Here is a 16,934-nt window from a genome sequence, read left to right as displayed (position 1 = left end):
AACCAGCAGGTGCCATTTGGGCTCTGAGATCACACTGACCAGAGGATGGAAGTAGAGACACGTGACCTTTCCACAGCTCGTCTTCCTCGCGACGCTGTCAGGATATAGTGACGTAGTGGTAAAGTTACCGACTTCAGCTTTAAATGAGGAGATGAAACTATGAACCTTGTGTAAAGCTGAGGGCAGCTGCAGAACCAGGTGATAACTCTCTGTACGGACAAGTTACACCCTCCACACTGTGCTTCTTTTATCCACAGGTACACAAAAGAAACACCATGAGAGGAACTTTTGCAATACTTTCTTAATTTGGGCTTTTAACACAATTACATGATGAAAATTGAGAAAGAAGTTCTGAAGCAATGAAACAGCATTTTGGGGGGATTTGAGGATTCTGTCATGAGTATGAGTCTGAAGATGACTTTGCTGGAGAAGCTAATATTTATATTATCCCTATGAAACCATACGATACAGACAACTAAAATATAACAAACACAATACAACGTATTCACTGACTCTTGTGTTGAGTGTCGGTGTTTGAGTTTAGTGAACTCACAGCGCCTTCTAAACGTTTAGATCCAAACATGTTTTTCTACTGTTTATTAAAAGGTGACAGTAGTTAGTTCAGTGACAAACTAAACCACCAAATACAAAAAGCTCAAATCACAAGAGCTGACAGAATTAAGTCAGATGCTACTTCTCTTTCCCCTCATATGCCTAAATTAAAATTAAAATACCTGAACATTTCACTGCCGGTGTTGTGCCGTATTCAGCACCCCTGCCGTGAAATGCACCCCCTCGCTTTATAGGTGATATTCTGGATCAGAAGGCTGTTGTTTCCACCTATAGGAGTAGTTTATATACAGGTAACCACATTAAAAGCACACACTTTTGAACCTATGAATTCAACACACTACACATTACATTCATCTCATCTCATCTTCATCCGCTTATCCGGGGTCAGGTCTCGGGGGCAGCAGCTTTAGCAGGGGACCCCAAACTTCCCTTTCCCGGACCACATTAACCAGCTCTAACTGGGGGATCCTGAGGCGTTCCCAGGCCAGTGTGGAGATCTAATCTCTCCACCTGGTCCTGGGTCTTCCCCGAGGCCCCCTCCCAACTGGATGTGCCTGGAACACCTCCCTAGGGAGGCGTCCAGGGGGCATCCTTACTAGATGCCCGAACCACCTCAACTGGCTCCTTTCAAAGCAAAGGAGCAGCGGCTCTACTCCGAGTTCCTCACGGATGCTGAACTTCTCCCCCTCTCTCTAAGGGAGACTCCAGCCACCCTCCTGAGAGAATATCGTCAAAAACAATGATCTTTCTTATCAGACTAGTCTAGATTCATATGTGCAAAAGTCAACAAACACAGATAATGATGAGAGGAATTTATTGTAAAATAGAAAGTTTAACAGCTATAAGTGTTGCCGGTAAATTCAAAGGATAGAGCAAATGTATATGATGATGCAAGACAGTTTATTGTGTACAGCACCTGAGGTATTCAATGTGCTCTATGTAAGACATGAAAAGGGAGGTTTTAGTATAAAACATAAACATAAAATATTAATATATAGGATTTTAAGAATAAGAAAATGAAACAGAATACACATCATTAGAAATATATACATGATGCAAATAAAGTTTACAGGGTTCGTTCCCGTTTTCAAAGGTCAAATTTAAGCACTTTCAAGGTCCATTTTCAAGCTTTTCCAGCACCTTACAGCTGATTATTTCATGTTTTCATTTTGCAGAAATCTCCACCCGTGTACATGCTTTAAAAAAAAGCATCTAATTTGTCTTGTTTTTGAAACATGAAATAAAAAAGAAACATTTCCTCGTGTTACAGATCGCAGCACTCTCAGACTTACTGAAGAAAACATTTAAATGTTGTTGCTGAAGAAACAAACCTGGACACAACCTCGGTTCTGTGGTTTAACGCCACAAAAATAATGAATCAAACAAACCAAAATCCATCAGCTCGAGGTGATGAATGTGCCGTTTCTGAAGCTCAGATGTGTCTTTGCTCACGTTCAGGATCTGTGCAGGCAGGTGTTCATCCAGAGAGTTTGTCTGAAGAGAAAGATCATTTGAAAAACCTGTGACATCAGTGTAGGAAACGTGGCGCTGCTCCAACAAAAAATACTCACAATGTTTCATCTGAATGCAGGGAGTAGAGGGGGGTGGGCAGAGGGCAAAATCAGCAGTAGTCACACAAAAGGTACAGTCCGTGATCGTTAACTGACTTTCTGTGAATAATACGTTTTATTTGTGGGGCAGTTACGTGATAGATTTCCTCAAAATGTCTTATTATTATTCTGTATTTCAATCTGTTACCTTAAACATCTTTAACCAAGTGAGGACCATCTATCCACATAACACAATAATGTACTGTCTCTTAAATAAAGGAACTCAAAAGAAGAAGAGCATCACTGTGTCCAAAGCTTCTGATTTATAGTTGAAGCCTAACATTTATGGGACAAATGGTGACACTAACTATGCCACTTCTGTGTTTTTAACAGTTTGTTACCTTTGGATCCTGAGCTGGCTTCTGACAATATCTCCAGTAGATCGTTCCTGTTGATGTTCTCTAAAACCTTCTTGGTCACCTCCACAGACTTCTGGATGTAGATCTGCCACATCTCATCCACCAGCTCTATCATGGAAATGTTCTCCAGTTTGTAGCTCGGGATGCGTTCGTCTTCCCCGATGTCACTGTTCCGCAGGTGCCACTTGAATGAGTCGAACTCTTTCATTTTCAAATCTTCCAGCATTATCAGAAGCCTCTCTTTATCCGTTGTGACTGCTGCTGCCTGAAGGATTCAAAGCAAAGAAACTAAGGGACATCGTTTTACTACAACTTTAGATTATGACTGAAAAGCCATAAGAGCTGATCAGAACCATCCAGTTTAATTCATGAGTTTGGTTTTTATCACAGTGTAAAGTCTTTGATTCAGACTCTGCTTCTTATTGAATGAAAGCTGTGTTGAGTAAAGTCGGACTGGTGTGAGTTCACTCGCCTTCTTCATCAGTGCAGACGGGTGTTCATCCACAGAGGGTTTGTCTGAGGATAAGGGCAGAAAAAATGATTTAAAATCTCACTATAAATGTTTATTATCAGACATGCTGACTCATAAAGTTATACTATACGAAGGGTGTTATCTCTGGGAGTAATTTGATCAAAGGCCAAAATTAAAGTTGTCAGGTTTGTGTTGTTTCCAGTCCGTTTACACTCAGCCCGAGATCTTTGGTGAGGGAGGAACCTCCACTCTCTGATAACAATGTAAAATAAAGTGATTCAGTAGCTCCAACAGTGACAAATCTTCTCTGTTCAAAACTACGGAAGTTTGTTTAAAATGTCTGATGTGAAAGATTAAAAACCCAGGATGTACCATATTGTCAGGTGATGCCTGCAGTAGATGGCTAATCCTATTTAATTTTATTGTTTATTGAACAGGGACAATATATAATACATTTATTGCAACAGATTGAGCTAAAATAAAATGTCTGTCCCTTATTGATCAAGTTCCTACAGTTGCCTCTTTGGTTCAAAAACAGAGTAAATACAAATATGTCTCACCTTGTACATGACCAGTGATTTGGCGGCGTTGACATTCATCTGGAAAAAAATGCAGAGGGGAAGAAAATATGCATTTGTGGTTGATTTACTGACCTGATATCTGCTTCACTCATAATTCAAATGCCATAAAATGAAAGTGGTACACAGGCAGTGTTGTAACTGACCTGTTGAAATGACACACGTCCACACTGGCTGAGGCTTATTTTCTTGTTTGAGATTGAGCACCAGGTCGTTGTCTGGATTTTTCACGGACACTTCAAAGAAATTTGGTTCTATGGGTTCATACTTGAACTTTAATGTCTGGAAAAAATAAAAAAGATAAATAAGAGTGAGAAGTTCGACTTTGAGCTAGAGTGCACTAGAATTTTTCTTTTTCATGTTTTCTAATGAAGTTAAGAAAGTTGCGGTGGTATTTACAATTAAATCAAAGACATTTCCAGACAGGGGGAAAAAAAATGTATATTCTCCGGGAACCATCACCTTATCGTGGTGGAGAGGTTTGTGTGTCCCTGTGAACCTGAGGGCTGTGTTGTCTGGAGCCTAGCGCTCCAGGTAGGGTCACCCATGACAGAGTGGTCTCAGGCGAGGGGCCGGACTAAGAATGGTTTACAAAGACTCAATGAACAAACGAGGAAGAGAAACCCTAACCGGAGGAAGCCCGGGGCCCCTTTCTGGCCCGAGCGCCTGGTGGTCGGGTTTGCCACGAAGCCCGGCCGGGCACAGCCCGAAAAAGTGACGTGGCACCTCCCTCCTCTCCATCCTGTGGGCCCACCACTCGCAGGAGGAGCCATTTGGGGGCGGGTGCGCTGCTGTCAGGCGAGGGGCCTCGACGGACAAGACACCGGCAGCAGAAGCTGGCCCTGGGGATGGGGAATGTCACCTCTCTGTCGCGGAAGGAGCTGGAGCTTGTGCGGGAGGTGGAGCTCTACCAATTAGATCTGGTGGGGTTTACCTCCACACACAGTCTGGTTCTGGAACCGTACTCCTGGATAGGGGTTGGACCCTATTCTTCTCTGGAGTTGCCCAGGGTTTGAGGAGCCGGGCGGGTGTGAGGATACTCACAAACCCCCGGCTGAGCGCCGCAGTGTTGGAGTTCACCCTGGTGGACGAGAGGGTCGCCTCCTTACGCCTGCGGGTGGTAGGGGGGAAAACTCTGACTGTTGTTTGTGCATATGCACCGAACAGCAGTTCAGAGTATTCTGCCTTCTTGGAGACCCTGAATGGAGTCCTGCATGGGGCTCCGGTAGGGGACTCCATAGTTCTGCTGGGAGACTTCAACACCCACCTGGGCAATGATGGAGACACCTAGAGATGCGTGATTGGGAGGAACTGCCTCCCTGATCTAAATCCAAGTGGTCGTCAGTTATTAGACTTCTGTGCTAGTCACGGATTATCTATAACTAACACCGTGTTCGAACATAAGGATGCTCATAAGTGGACGTGGTACTAGAGCACCCTAGGCCAAAGGTCGATGATCGATTTTGTGATCGTTTCATCCGATCTGAGGCCGTATGTTTTGGACACTCGAGTGAAGAGAGGGGCAGAGCTGTCAACTGATCACCATCTGGTGATGAGTTGGGTCAGAGGATGGGGGAAGATTCTGGACAGAGCAGGTAAGCCCAATCGAGTAGTGCAGGTGAACTGGGAATGTCTGGAGGAGGCCCCTGTTCGAGAAATCTTCAACTCACACCTCCTGCGAAGCTTTTCTGGCATCCCTGTGGAGGTTGGGGGCATTGAACCGGAGTGGGCAATGTTCAAAGCTTCCATTGCCGAAGCTGCAGCAGTGAGCTGTGGTCCTAGGTGCCTCACAGGGAGGGTAACCCTTGAACACCGTGGTGGACACCGGTGGTCAGGAAAGCTGTCCGACTGAAGAAGGAGGCCTTCCGGGATATGTTATCCCGGAAGACTCCTGAGGCAGTTGTAAGGTACCGACAGGTCAGAAGGGCTGCAGCCTCTGCTGTGTCAGAGGCAAAGCAGTGGGTGTGGGGACGTGGAACAACGGACCAACTCTTCACTCTCGCAAGGATCCTGGAGGGGGCCTGGGAGTATGTCGCTCTACCTACAGCCGGAAGGCAAAGCTCTCGATCTACCGGTCAATCTTTGTCCCTACCCTCACCTATAGTCATTAAAGCGGGGTCATGACCGAAAGAACAAGTTCGCGAGTACAAGCAGTCGAAATAAGTTTTCTCAGGAGGGTGACCCCTGAGGAACTCAGAGTAGAGCCGCTGCTCCTCTGCGTTGAAAGGATTCAGTTGAGGTGGTTCGGGCATCTAGTAAGGATGCCCCCTGGGCGCCTCCACAGTGGCCTGGGAACAACCCCGGATCCCCCAGTTAGAGCTGGTTAATGTGGGCCGGGAAAGGGAAGTTTGGGGTCCTCTGCTAAAGCTGCTACCTCCGCGACCCGTCCCTGGATAAGCGGTTGAAGATGAGATGAGATGGTAAAATATTGGGCTTTAATGGTGATCATGGTTATAGGTATATTTGAAAGTATTTTGTATTGCCTGTAGCCACAGCTGAGGCTTTAGGTTTTAAGCATCATTAAAGCTGACAGTGAGACGTGGCCGGGTATTTTTAAGGAGGAAGAATAAGGAAGAAAAATGACAAATACAGGAGGACTTGTCAGTAGAATTGCCCAGACCATAATTATTTAAATCTACTTAAATAAAAATATCTTTGAAGTCATGTAATTATATCCACACAGTTAACTCTACAGATATCCAGTCAGTTCAAAACTTACGTCTGAATAGAGTTCTTCACCGCCCAAATCTGCTGTTAGGTTGAACCAGTCATATAATTTCAGGGGCTTCTTTGGATGCTGCTTTCGGATTCTTGTGTATCCATCTATCTTGTCCAATTCCTGTAAAAAAAAACCCACAACATTATTATCTTTTGTACTATTCATGGTGTCATTCTGAATCTTTTTAGTGGTATTGGTGACAGTAATATTTGAAATAACCTCTTTCAGAAAAGGATCGGGTGGAATCTGGTAAACATGGAGTGTGAGGGACGATGAGTTGGTCTTATATATCAACACCTTACAGTCTATTTCCACTGAAAAGCCTAATTTCACCAGGACCATTTTAAGAGAGAAAACTGGTTCGGACAGCTTGACATGGGATGATGTGACCTCAGACACTTTTTCCACAACAGCTCCACAGTCATCGATGTGTAGAACTGCAAACCTGTCTAATATTGTCGGGTCGTCATCTGCACAAAATATAAAAACAAACAATTAGTGAAAAGAAAAGGATTGTATCAGTTTTTGTCCACATGCTGTCAGAAATGTAAAAAGTCAGTGCATTTTTGTTATTTTCTTCATGTTCACTTACCGATGCAGATCCAGTGTGGCAGGTACACTACATCCAGCTTCCCAGCAACGACTGTGATGTCTATGAGGGGACCTGCAGGCAGGTACTGTAAGCTTTCAATCCTCTCCATGTGTTCCTTCACAGAGCAAAACTGGTACTTAAAGCTGACACTTTCCTTACAGACCCACCGCAATCCAGAGACACTGCATTCAAAGTGTCCTGCGTCAGACTGTAGGCTAAAATGTGAAAAAGAAAGCAAGTGAGTTTGTGTTTATACACAAAACATTGCATTAATATCAGTTTATTTGGTGGGAAATGTATTACCAAAGAACTATATATGTCATATTACCGAAGCGATTTTAGTCAAAAGTGACTGGACTTGGGTATTTGTCTAGAAAGACGTTTCACCTCTCATCCAAAAGGCTTTATTAGTTCATGTACGCATCTGACCAGGCTGGGACTGGGCCAACTAAATGGTGTGAGATCCAGGTATTTAACCTCTCACAAGGCCGATGATGTCACTGGAACCCTTTGTGCTCAAAGTCGTTAGAGTGGCAGTCGTTGGTGGGAAGTTGGTTTGGACTCCGTTAGTGCTCTATTGAGTCTGAACGACAGTCGTTGGAGTCACAGGAGGCCTCTTGTGAACAGTTGTTCTTTGAGGTTAGATTGTTGAATCTCCTGAAAGGATGAAAGGGCAGCATTGTAAATTGGTGATAGGTGGTGTCTCAGACCTCCTCTGTTTAGCGATGGTTTCTCTACTTTTGCATAAATGGCTTCTTTTACTCCTCTTTCAAACCATCTGTCCTTTCTGTCCAAGATAAGGACATTGTTGTCATCAAAGGAGTGGGCTTTCTCCTTGAGATGTAAGTGGACAGCAGTGTCCAGGTCTGAGGAGTTAGCTTTCCTGTGTTGGGCCATGCGTTTACGCAGTGGTTGTTTTGTTTCTCCGATGTAGAGATCTGTGCATTCCTCGTTGCATTGGACAGCATGAACCAGATTGCTTTTGTGGGTGTGTGGTGGTCTGTCCTTGAGATGAACTGTCTCTGTCCGAGTGTGTTATTGGGTTTGAAATACATAGGGATGCAGGGTTTGTTGAAGATCTTCCTGGGTTTCTCTGATACACCGGGTTCCAGTGACATAATCGGCCTGGTGAGAGGTTAAATACCTGGATCTCCACACCAGATAGTTGGACCAGTCCCAGCCTGGTCAGATGCGTACATGACCTGATGGAGCCTCTTGGTTGAGAGGTGAAACGACTTTCTAGACAAATAACCAAGTCCAGTTGCTTTTGACTGAAATCGCTTTGGGGATAACGATGACCTGGACAAATGAGAACATTCACGGACCTATATGGCGTATTGCATGTTATAATCAGATAATAGCAGAGGTCAGAATCATACTTTTTTGTCACAGGGTGATTTGGTTTCAGCCTCAGGTCCCCATATTTAACAAGTAACACACAAACATGTAATTTAAAAACACAGGTGAAGATTTTCCTTCCAAGCTGAAGTGTTTCCTGTAGTTCCAGTTTGCTGTGACGCAGTGTTTATGATGTTATTTTACCTGTAAGTTAGAGCCTCATCATCTGTAAAGTTCACTTCAGGTTCAAGTTGAATCCAGTCACTGGAGACCTGCTGCAGACGACAATCATGTTCGCAAATAAGTGGAGATGTTTCTTTTTGCATCATCATATAAATGAACACATGAATGAATAAAGGGGATTACCTTAATGCTTCCACCATCCTCAAAGTCTGAGCTTCTTGAAGGCCCTTCAAGACACAAATTCATTATTTTTAAATGTAATTTGAATAAATGAAATCATATAGTAACATTCCAGATGTTCTGCTGCTCTAAGTAATATGTTACGGAGAACACACTGACACTGATGTCTACTCTGGAAAGTCTACTAAAGTACAAACGACTGTAGCAGTTTGAAGAGATTTTTTGCTTTTAATCCAGGTCTGTGTCACGGCAGTGTGGGCACTCGTGTCCTTTTCATGCCCAGTGTCCACGTTGTGAGAGTAGCAAATGTTCTCAAATGCTTTCTATACTCTGAGTGTGTTGGTCCTAAAATACCGTGTGGTCAGGCACATTGGTTTCTTGAGGCCACAGAAAGTGATTGCGCCATTTACCAACAAAAAGCGGGTAGGAGAGTTTACAGTCATGCTCTGGCTGTCCTTAAGCACAGCATGGGTTTGACCTTAATATTTACATCAGTATGCCGACATGCTCATGCTGTATAATGTTTCCTGTGTTCACCATCTTAGTTTAGTGTGTTACCAAAAAAACTTTAGCATAAAACACAAAGTACAGCTGAGGCTCATGGAAGTGTCCTGTGGATGTTACAGGATTGTTTCACTTTTGGGACAAAGATTCTAATGTTAAAATTGTGTCCAACTGTATCATTTACAATGGGCCTGCGATAGACTGGCGTCCTGTCCAGGGTGTACCCCACTTCACGCCCGATGTCAACTGGGATCGGCACCAGCCCCCAACCCGCAACCCCGGTAGGCACAAGCGGTTGAAGACGGATGGATGGAGTCATAGAAGTTTTGATTCAAGAGGTCAAAGTCTTTGGCCTTGATGTACTGTATTATACTATGAACTGTACCTAATATGTTGCTCCTCCTAAATAACGTTTGGTTGCGTTCAAATTAAATTAAACAAAGAATTTACTGCTGCAAAACGACACAAACATCTACTCAATAGTGAAAGATCAAAGAGGCTGGAAACGACTCGATGAGGTTTTCAGTTAAAGTGATGAATGTGATGTTGAATCGCTGTCTAACTTCTCATATTTCACATAAGTTACAAAATAAAGTATGAACCTACACAAATTCACTTTGCTGCTAAGAATTATGAAATCTATTTATTAGATATAACGGGACACGTATGGTGTAATATGGCTAAGGCTATGTTTTTGTCTTCTTTCTCTGACCTTTGGATCCTGAGCTGGTCTCTGACAACTTCTGCATCAGATCTCTCTTGTTCATCTTCTTTAAAACCTCCCTGGTCACCTCCACAGATCGTTGGCCGTAGGTCTCCACCATCAGCTCCACTATTTCAGCTCTACTTGCCGTCTCCATTTGATCGGCTGAGATTCTTGGGAGGCCTTTCTCCATTTTAGTGAACTGCAGGGCATTCTTGAACATCTCCAGCTCCCCGTCACTTAAATCTCTGAGTGTTTCCAAAAGTTTCTCCATCAGTGGTGTCATGGTTACTTTCTGATGGATTAAATGTATTTAAAGGGCATTTATGTAACATTTCAAATGTAATGATGACATCAATCATTTCCATCAGCATTTAAGTCATGAGAGTATTGTAACAACTGATATGAACCACATAAGGCACGGTCATACGCACATCAGAGTGTTTTGTGATTTTTTTATAATGTTCTTCCGTGTTAACCTGACTATCGCAAGATGACTTTCGTTCTACCTTGACTCCACCTAGGTCCACTCAACCATCTGGGATCGCTCCATTGCAGAGGGATTTCAGGGTCCGTAAAAAATGGTCAGGCCAATCAGGACCTCGGGCGAGGGTTTTATAGATGTGAGGTAGCAGAGAAGCGACTGTTGTGATTCAGACAACAATAGCGGCTCGCATCAAGGAAGCAGGCGTCAACATGGATTGTGCTGTTTCATCCGTGTTGTCCAATCTAGAGAATATTTCTTCTTTAAAAGAACAGCAGAGAACGGCTCTGAAGGCTTTTCTTGGTAGAAACGATGTCGGCTGTTCTGTTTTGACTTTTCCCTATGCCGCTCTCATCAGCGTCACAGGTTGATTTCGATTGTGAGTGGTTGAAGTAGCACGTCAATAAAGATGACGGACAAGTGGTTTATCCAATCATATGCAAGGATTTCAGGAGGTCCAGCCTCCTGAAATAATTTTCCTATTGACAGATCTCAGATGGATGAGTGAAGTGAGTCGGAATGAAATTCATCTGGCGAGAGTCAGGTTACTTCTGTGTGTTCATTTCTGAAGCTTCGTCCCAGCGTCATATTATTCATTTATTTCTATGAGCTGGTTTTCAATAATGGAGCTTTGAATGTCTCTAATTCTCTGTCAATGTGCCATGAAAAGTAAGAATGCAGATCCACTGATCCATGTTTTGACCTTCCACATAAGAATGATTTTAGCTTTAATTAATTAAAAGAAAGCAGTGTGTGTGTGTGTGTGTGTGTGTGTGTGTGTGTGTGTGTGTGTGTGTGTGTGTCTGATGGGACATTACTCACTTTGTGTTTAGGTTGCTTCTCTGAGGAGAAAGAAAACAGAAAATTGCTCATTACTGATTCAAAAATCAGTCCATATATTATCAATTAGACATGTATGAGACACGTATGGATGTGTAATGAGGCAGTTTCCGTCTTTTTTCTCTGACCTTTGAATCTTGAGCTGAGGTTTGACAACTTCTGCACCAGATCTCTCTCTAACTTCATTAAAACCTCCCTGGTCACCTCCACAGACCTTTGGCCGTAGGTCTGCACCATCAGCTCCATGATCTCAACTCTATTTGCCGTCTGGATTTGATCTCCTGAGATTCTTGGAAGGCCTTTCTCCATTTCAGTGAACTGCAGGGCATCTCTGAAATACTTGAACTCCAAGTCACTTAAAGGCTTCACTGTTTCCAAAAGGATCTCCATCTGATGGATTCAAAGTAGTCAGAGGACATTAATATATTAATATACATTCCTTTCTTCAGGCATGCAGAAACATTTTTCCAATTCTCCAGAAATGTTAAATCATGAAAATGGCAGCAAAGAGATGTGACGTTACTCACTTCCTGGAGCAGTTTAGATTGTTTCTCTGAGAAGAAAGAAAACAGAAAATCCCTCATAACTGATTCAAATTAAGTTTAGTGTGTAAATCACACAAATCTGTTTGGTTCTGACATAAAAATATCATCACAGAGCGCTTTGACACCATATCATTAACTGAAATCTAAAGGACTTGATACAAAAGCCCAAACATTACCCATTGCATAAATATAATATTCAAATGTGTGTACTGTTTTATACTGTAAACTGTTCATAATAATCTGACCTTTGAGTCTCGAGCTGGTCACTGACAACCTCTCTACCAGATCATCCCTGTCCATCTCCATTAAAACCTCCTTGGTCACCTCCACAGACTGTTGGTTACAGGTCTGCACCATCAGATCCACGAGAGCTTCTGCGTCTAGCCAGTCCAGTTGTTCCCATGAGATTTGTGGGAGGCTCTTCTGAAAGTACGTGAACTGCAGCAACCACGTGAATTTCTTGAGCACATTGTTACTTAAATCCTTCAGTGTTTCCAGAAGAGCCTGTTTCACAGCTGCCCTTGCTGCTGCCTGAAAGATTCAAAGGATATGTAAAGAACATTTGTAATTACCTGTGCAGCGTAGGTCCACTTTCATGTGGTGTCAGAAAAAATGGATCTTAAAACACAAATCTCAGATAAAATCACTCATAAATACTGGAAACGGCTATCAACGTGTTGTTTAAACAAAAATACTTCTTCTTTGTAGCATTTTGGAGAAAGTGAGCAAATTGAGCGGAGCGATGTGAAATCTAGTTAAGTGGATCGATATTGAGCGGAGCGGCACAGAGCAGCTGTGAGCGAGGAGTCGGCGTTCTCACCGCTCCACTCCGCTCACATGCTTCGGTGATGTGTCAAGTCAGACTCACGTTCTCCAAGAGTGCAGGTGGATGTTCATCCACAGAGTGTTTCCCTGAGGAGAAAAGACATTTAAAATTAGTACTTTAACTTCATTAAACATCGAAAGTATAATCCACTTTAATAAGGCCCAGTTTCTTCAAACACATTCAAATCATTACGCATATATTGTTTTCTGTGTCTTACCTCTGAGTCCTGAGCTGGTCTCTGAAAACCTCTCCATCAGATCAGTCCTGTTCATTTCCTTCACAGCCTCCATGGTTAACGCCACAGACTGTTGACCATAGAACTGCACCATCAGATCCACTAGGTCTGCTCTGTCTGCTGAGAGTCTCATCTCTGATGGGATGTTTGGGAGTTTCTCCTTGAATTTCTCGAGCTCCTCGTCACTCCAATCATCAAGCGTTTCCAAAAGTAGCTGTTTGACAGCTGCCATTGCTGCTACCTGAAATAATCAACACATTTATGGGACAATTAAAAAATGTCTCTCTTTTCATCTCGTTAATATTAATGTAGATGTGGGGGTTTCTGCTGGATCGCACAAAGTACTGATCCATTTGGTAACTGTAGTCTAGCGAAAGTTCAGACGGAAAGACTGTCCCCCCTCATCCTATCTCACATCTCTCTCGCTCTGTCACGCTTCTTGTCGAGACATTAAGAAGTCAGCTGATTGGGGGCGGGGTCACCACTTCTCTCTAACCTATCAGGGATCTCCTAGTTGTCCTCAGCCAATCAGGCTGTAGATGTCAAAAGTTTCAAACTGGTCTTTCTGTGTGTCGTCAGCTGTCAATCCAGGCTATGGCAAACACCTATCTCCACCCCATTAACGTCCAAGTCTTCAGTAGCATCTCTATCATCGGGGGTATCCTGCTCTACCCTCAGCTTCACTACCCCTTTGACATGATGATTAGATGGAGTCTAATCGACAAAGACTCTCATTCAATCATATTATTTGTCATGCACTGTTAAATGAATTCTTACTTTCACATCTAAAACGGGATCGTTAAGTCTTCCTTATTGGACTGCTGTTGTATTGATTATAAGATGTTCTTTTCTTTTATTAGTAGGTTTTTTTCATTACTAATAAAATGTCCCTTCCACCCTTGCCCTTATATACTTGTTAATGGTTATTTTTCGTCTAATTTACAGGCAGCAACTATTTTCACGTATACTGAAATGAGTCACAGAAGCCCAAATAAAGTATTTTTATAATTTCGGGTTTTATATCCTGTTTACCTTAAAAATGGTTTAAATATATAAATATTTCTGATGGATTCTATCATTATTGTTGGATAAAATTGCTGCTAAAGAGCTGAAGACCTGAACGCAGCTTCAGTTATGGGAAAAAAGGGTAAATCATGTGATTGGGTCATATCAGTATTTAAAATGCTTTACTTTTGAATCTGCATCTGTTGAATTAAAGCTGTGTTGTATAAAGTCAGACAGATGTGATATTACTCACTTTGTGGATCAGGGCATGTTGGTGTTCATCGGAGTGTTTCTCTGAAAAGAAAAGTGGTGAAAGTCAGGAGTGATTAATCAAACAAAAAACGATAAATATTATCAGACAATATCGCTTTGGAAAAATTTGAAATACACAAAATTACACTTTAACCACCTTAACAGTCAAATATATTTTATACACCATACGATGTGTTTTTACTCTGCATTATAAATATGATTATTTGTAGTGTAAAGAGAAGACATAAGTTACAAATAGAGGTTAAAGACCAGTTTTATGACTTTAAGATAATTTTATGCTTTTTGTCTTACTTTTGGGTCCTGAGCTGCTGTCTGACAACTTCTGCACCAGATCAGTCCTTCCCATCTTCTTTAAAACCACTTTGGTCGTCTGCACGGACTGTTGGCCGTAGGTCAGCACCAACGTAAACACTGGGATCTGTCTGTCTTCTATTTTCAACATCAGCATCCATAAACTGTTTGATAAAAGTCTGCAGAAGTCAGTTTGAGACAAGAGGATCTTCTTGAACATCATGAACTCTCCGTGACGCAAATCTTTCAGTGTTTCCAAAAGCAGCTCTGTAACAGACACCATCGTCTCCACCTGGTAGATTCAGAGGAAATGTTTATGAATCAAAAGCAGTTTCTCAGCTGGGATGGTTAAAGATTTTTCTGTTCACATCTCTTCAACATCTGTGCTGTGTTGAGAGTTCATCAATCATACCACACAAGGTACCATTGATAATATTTCTCCAATTAGTCTCACATTACTTTTTTCTGTGTGTATTTCTGTGTTCATTTAATCACATCAATGTCATTCACTTTTACATGTATTTTATGTTCATTAACGGACTTTATTTCACTTTCATGACTTTATTTTTGCCTGAATGTAACTCTTTCAGAGACTGCAACAAAAGCTGGAATGTGCCTGTTGATTTTCACAACAGTTGTTTGACAAGTTGCATCTTGAGAAACATCCTTTCTTTTTTTGAATTACGAATAACGCGCTATATATTCCTCAAGAGGTTGGTTGAAATAACAAAAACATTAACATTATTGGTTCACATTCATGCATAAGACCTCATGTGTACATTATGTAGCATGATGGGCTGATTTTTTTTTTTTAGATTCTTCTTTTTTATTATTATTATGATTCTCCAGGGTCCATACAGTCAATGTTAATACATATACTTCTCATTCAGCCATTTGCAAATGTACGGTTTTAGGTTATTCTTCTCCATCCCATCACCCATCCAGTAATATATAACCATTTTCCTTAACTTTGGTAAAACAAGAACAAGAACCAATAATTAACATGTTGGGATAGACCTTAGTGACATTGTTACGGCCTCCTCCAGTATCTGTGTATCAGTGTTGTGCATCTATGCTAAGCATGTGGCACAAGACCGGCCTACTTCCTGGTTCTGACAGTGATTTGATCGGTGCGGCGTCTGGAAATCTCTTCCAACCACCTACCACCTTCCAGACCGTCCCTCTGCTTAAATAGTTGCTCGCTGTGATTTTGGCCTTTTGTCTTTGACCAACTGGCCGTGTGTGTGTGTGTGTGTGTGTGTGTGTGTGTGTGTGTGTGTGTGTGTGTGTGTGTGTGTGTGTGTGTGTGTGTGTGTGTGTGTGTGTGTGTGTGTGTGTGTGTGTGTGTGTGTATGTGCAGTGCTCTTTGAGTTTCCTTTGTTATCTCTAAAATTTCCGTAAGGAAATTGGGCAAGGTTTTAGTGGGGTTTACAGATACCAAACTGACACCTGTAGTACTTTGATGTTAGAGACACTAGGTTTGAGAGGGTGCTGCTTATTTTGTATTTTCTGATTATAGCAACATTGAGTAATTCTTGTTGGCTAGTAGTTATCTCTGATTTTGGAGAGACCTCTTTAAGTTATATTTATTTCTTTGAGTTGAGCAGCATCCAACATGCCCTTTTCCCTGTTCTTTTTTTAAACCCTGCAAATAAATAATGTTATTTTACCAAAAACATTCTGGTTTATGTCGCTTCCCTTCTCCCCATGAGCCGGGTCGTAACAACATACAAAGCCCTCTACAGAGGGAATATAAAATAAAACAAAAAGGACACAAAAATACACTTCAGACAAATGATGCTCGTATTGGTGTGACACATACGTAAAACCATCTTTCCCAACTTTTCAAACAAGTTCCCTGTTGTAGTTTCAGAGCAAACGTGATCTTTCCCATTTTAGAAATATCATAGTTTATGTCAATCCGTTATGACTGATTTTTTTTTAAATACAAAAGGTTTTTTTTCATGAATTATAATGTTCCCAAAGAAGATTTCAGTCTTCATCTACTGAATCGAAGCTGTGTTGTGTAAAGTGAGAGTGCTGTGACATTACTCACTCTCTGGGTCAGTGGACGCTGTTTATCTGAGGAGAGAAACAGAAAAAGACCCATTAGTCATTTATTAACATCAGGTTTTATAGACATTTAATTTATCCTAAAGTCACACTTCAACCAACAGTGACACAATAATAATAATGATAATAATAGAATAGAAATACTTTATTGATCCCAAGCTGGGAAATTGCAGTAATAATAATAATAATAATAATAATAATAATAATAATATGTAGCCACATAATTTGTTAAATCAAATTAGTGTTTTTCCAATATGCAAACTTTGTACCCAGCTGATGAACTTCCCTGTTTTACAGGATCAAATATAGAATCTATATTTTCACATTATTTATCTTACTTTTAGTTCCTGAGCCGATGTCTGACTACGTCTGCACCAAATTAATCCTGTTTATCCTTTTTTGAAATGTCTTTGTTCAACTCCACACACAAAGCCTCAACTATGCCGTTGTAGAGATCACTTTCCAGGACTTTTTCCGTCAGGATCTTACTGAATGACTGACAGGTCGCAGCAAACTCTAATATGTTCCCCTCTGGAGAAACCTGGTTTAAA

At 41.7% G+C, this 16,934-nt stretch overlaps 1 protein-coding gene and 1 long non-coding RNA gene across 2 annotated transcripts; both read right to left on the bottom strand.

Annotated features, from left to right (window-relative positions):
- Nucleotides 1–1,934: 1,934 nt before the first annotated feature.
- LOC310950814 (NACHT, LRR and PYD domains-containing protein 1 homolog) lies at nt 1,935–9,885 on the bottom strand. The gene is made up of 11 exons (XM_083918810.1): nt 9,821–9,885; nt 8,608–8,651; nt 8,446–8,516; nt 6,904–7,118; nt 6,531–6,781; nt 6,312–6,431; nt 3,739–3,874; nt 3,575–3,613; nt 3,011–3,058; nt 2,525–2,803; nt 1,935–2,067 (listed from the first exon to the last, which is right to left on the bottom strand). Exons 1-11 carry the CDS (start codon nt 9,873–9,875, stop codon nt 2,051–2,053), a joined length of 1,275 nt encoding a protein of 424 aa, XP_083774936.1. The 5' UTR covers nt 9,876–9,885; the 3' UTR covers nt 1,935–2,050.
- Nucleotides 9,886–12,841: 2,956 nt separating this feature from the next.
- Nucleotides 12,842–14,449, bottom strand: LOC310950742. Its single transcript, XR_014593302.1, has 3 exons — nt 14,311–14,449; nt 14,000–14,040; nt 12,842–12,982 (listed from the first exon to the last, which is right to left on the bottom strand). It is a non-coding gene; the product is annotated as an uncharacterized lncRNA (long non-coding RNA).
- Between the last annotated feature and the right edge of the window lie 2,485 nt (nt 14,450–16,934).

The sequence above is a fragment of the Echiichthys vipera genome, assembly GCF_963691815.1.
Source record: "Echiichthys vipera genome assembly, chromosome: 8".
In the NCBI taxonomy this organism is placed as follows: domain Eukaryota; kingdom Metazoa; phylum Chordata; class Actinopteri; order Perciformes; family Trachinidae; genus Echiichthys; species Echiichthys vipera.
Note: the sequence above shows the minus strand (reverse complement) of the source record. Positions and strands in the feature narration are given on the sequence as shown.

Coding starts and splice junctions, on each gene's coding strand:
- LOC310950814 (XM_083918810.1), bottom strand. CDS start 9,875: ATGAACAAGAGAGATCTGATGCAGAAGTTGTCAGAGACCAGCTCAGGA. Junction 6,782..6,903: donor GCCACACTGGATCTGCATCG/GTAAGTGAACAT, acceptor TATTTTGTGCAG/ATGACGACCCGACAATATTA. Junction 6,432..6,530: donor CCGATCCTTTTCTGAAAGAG/GTTATTTCAAAT, acceptor TTTTTTTTACAG/GAATTGGACAAGATAGATGG.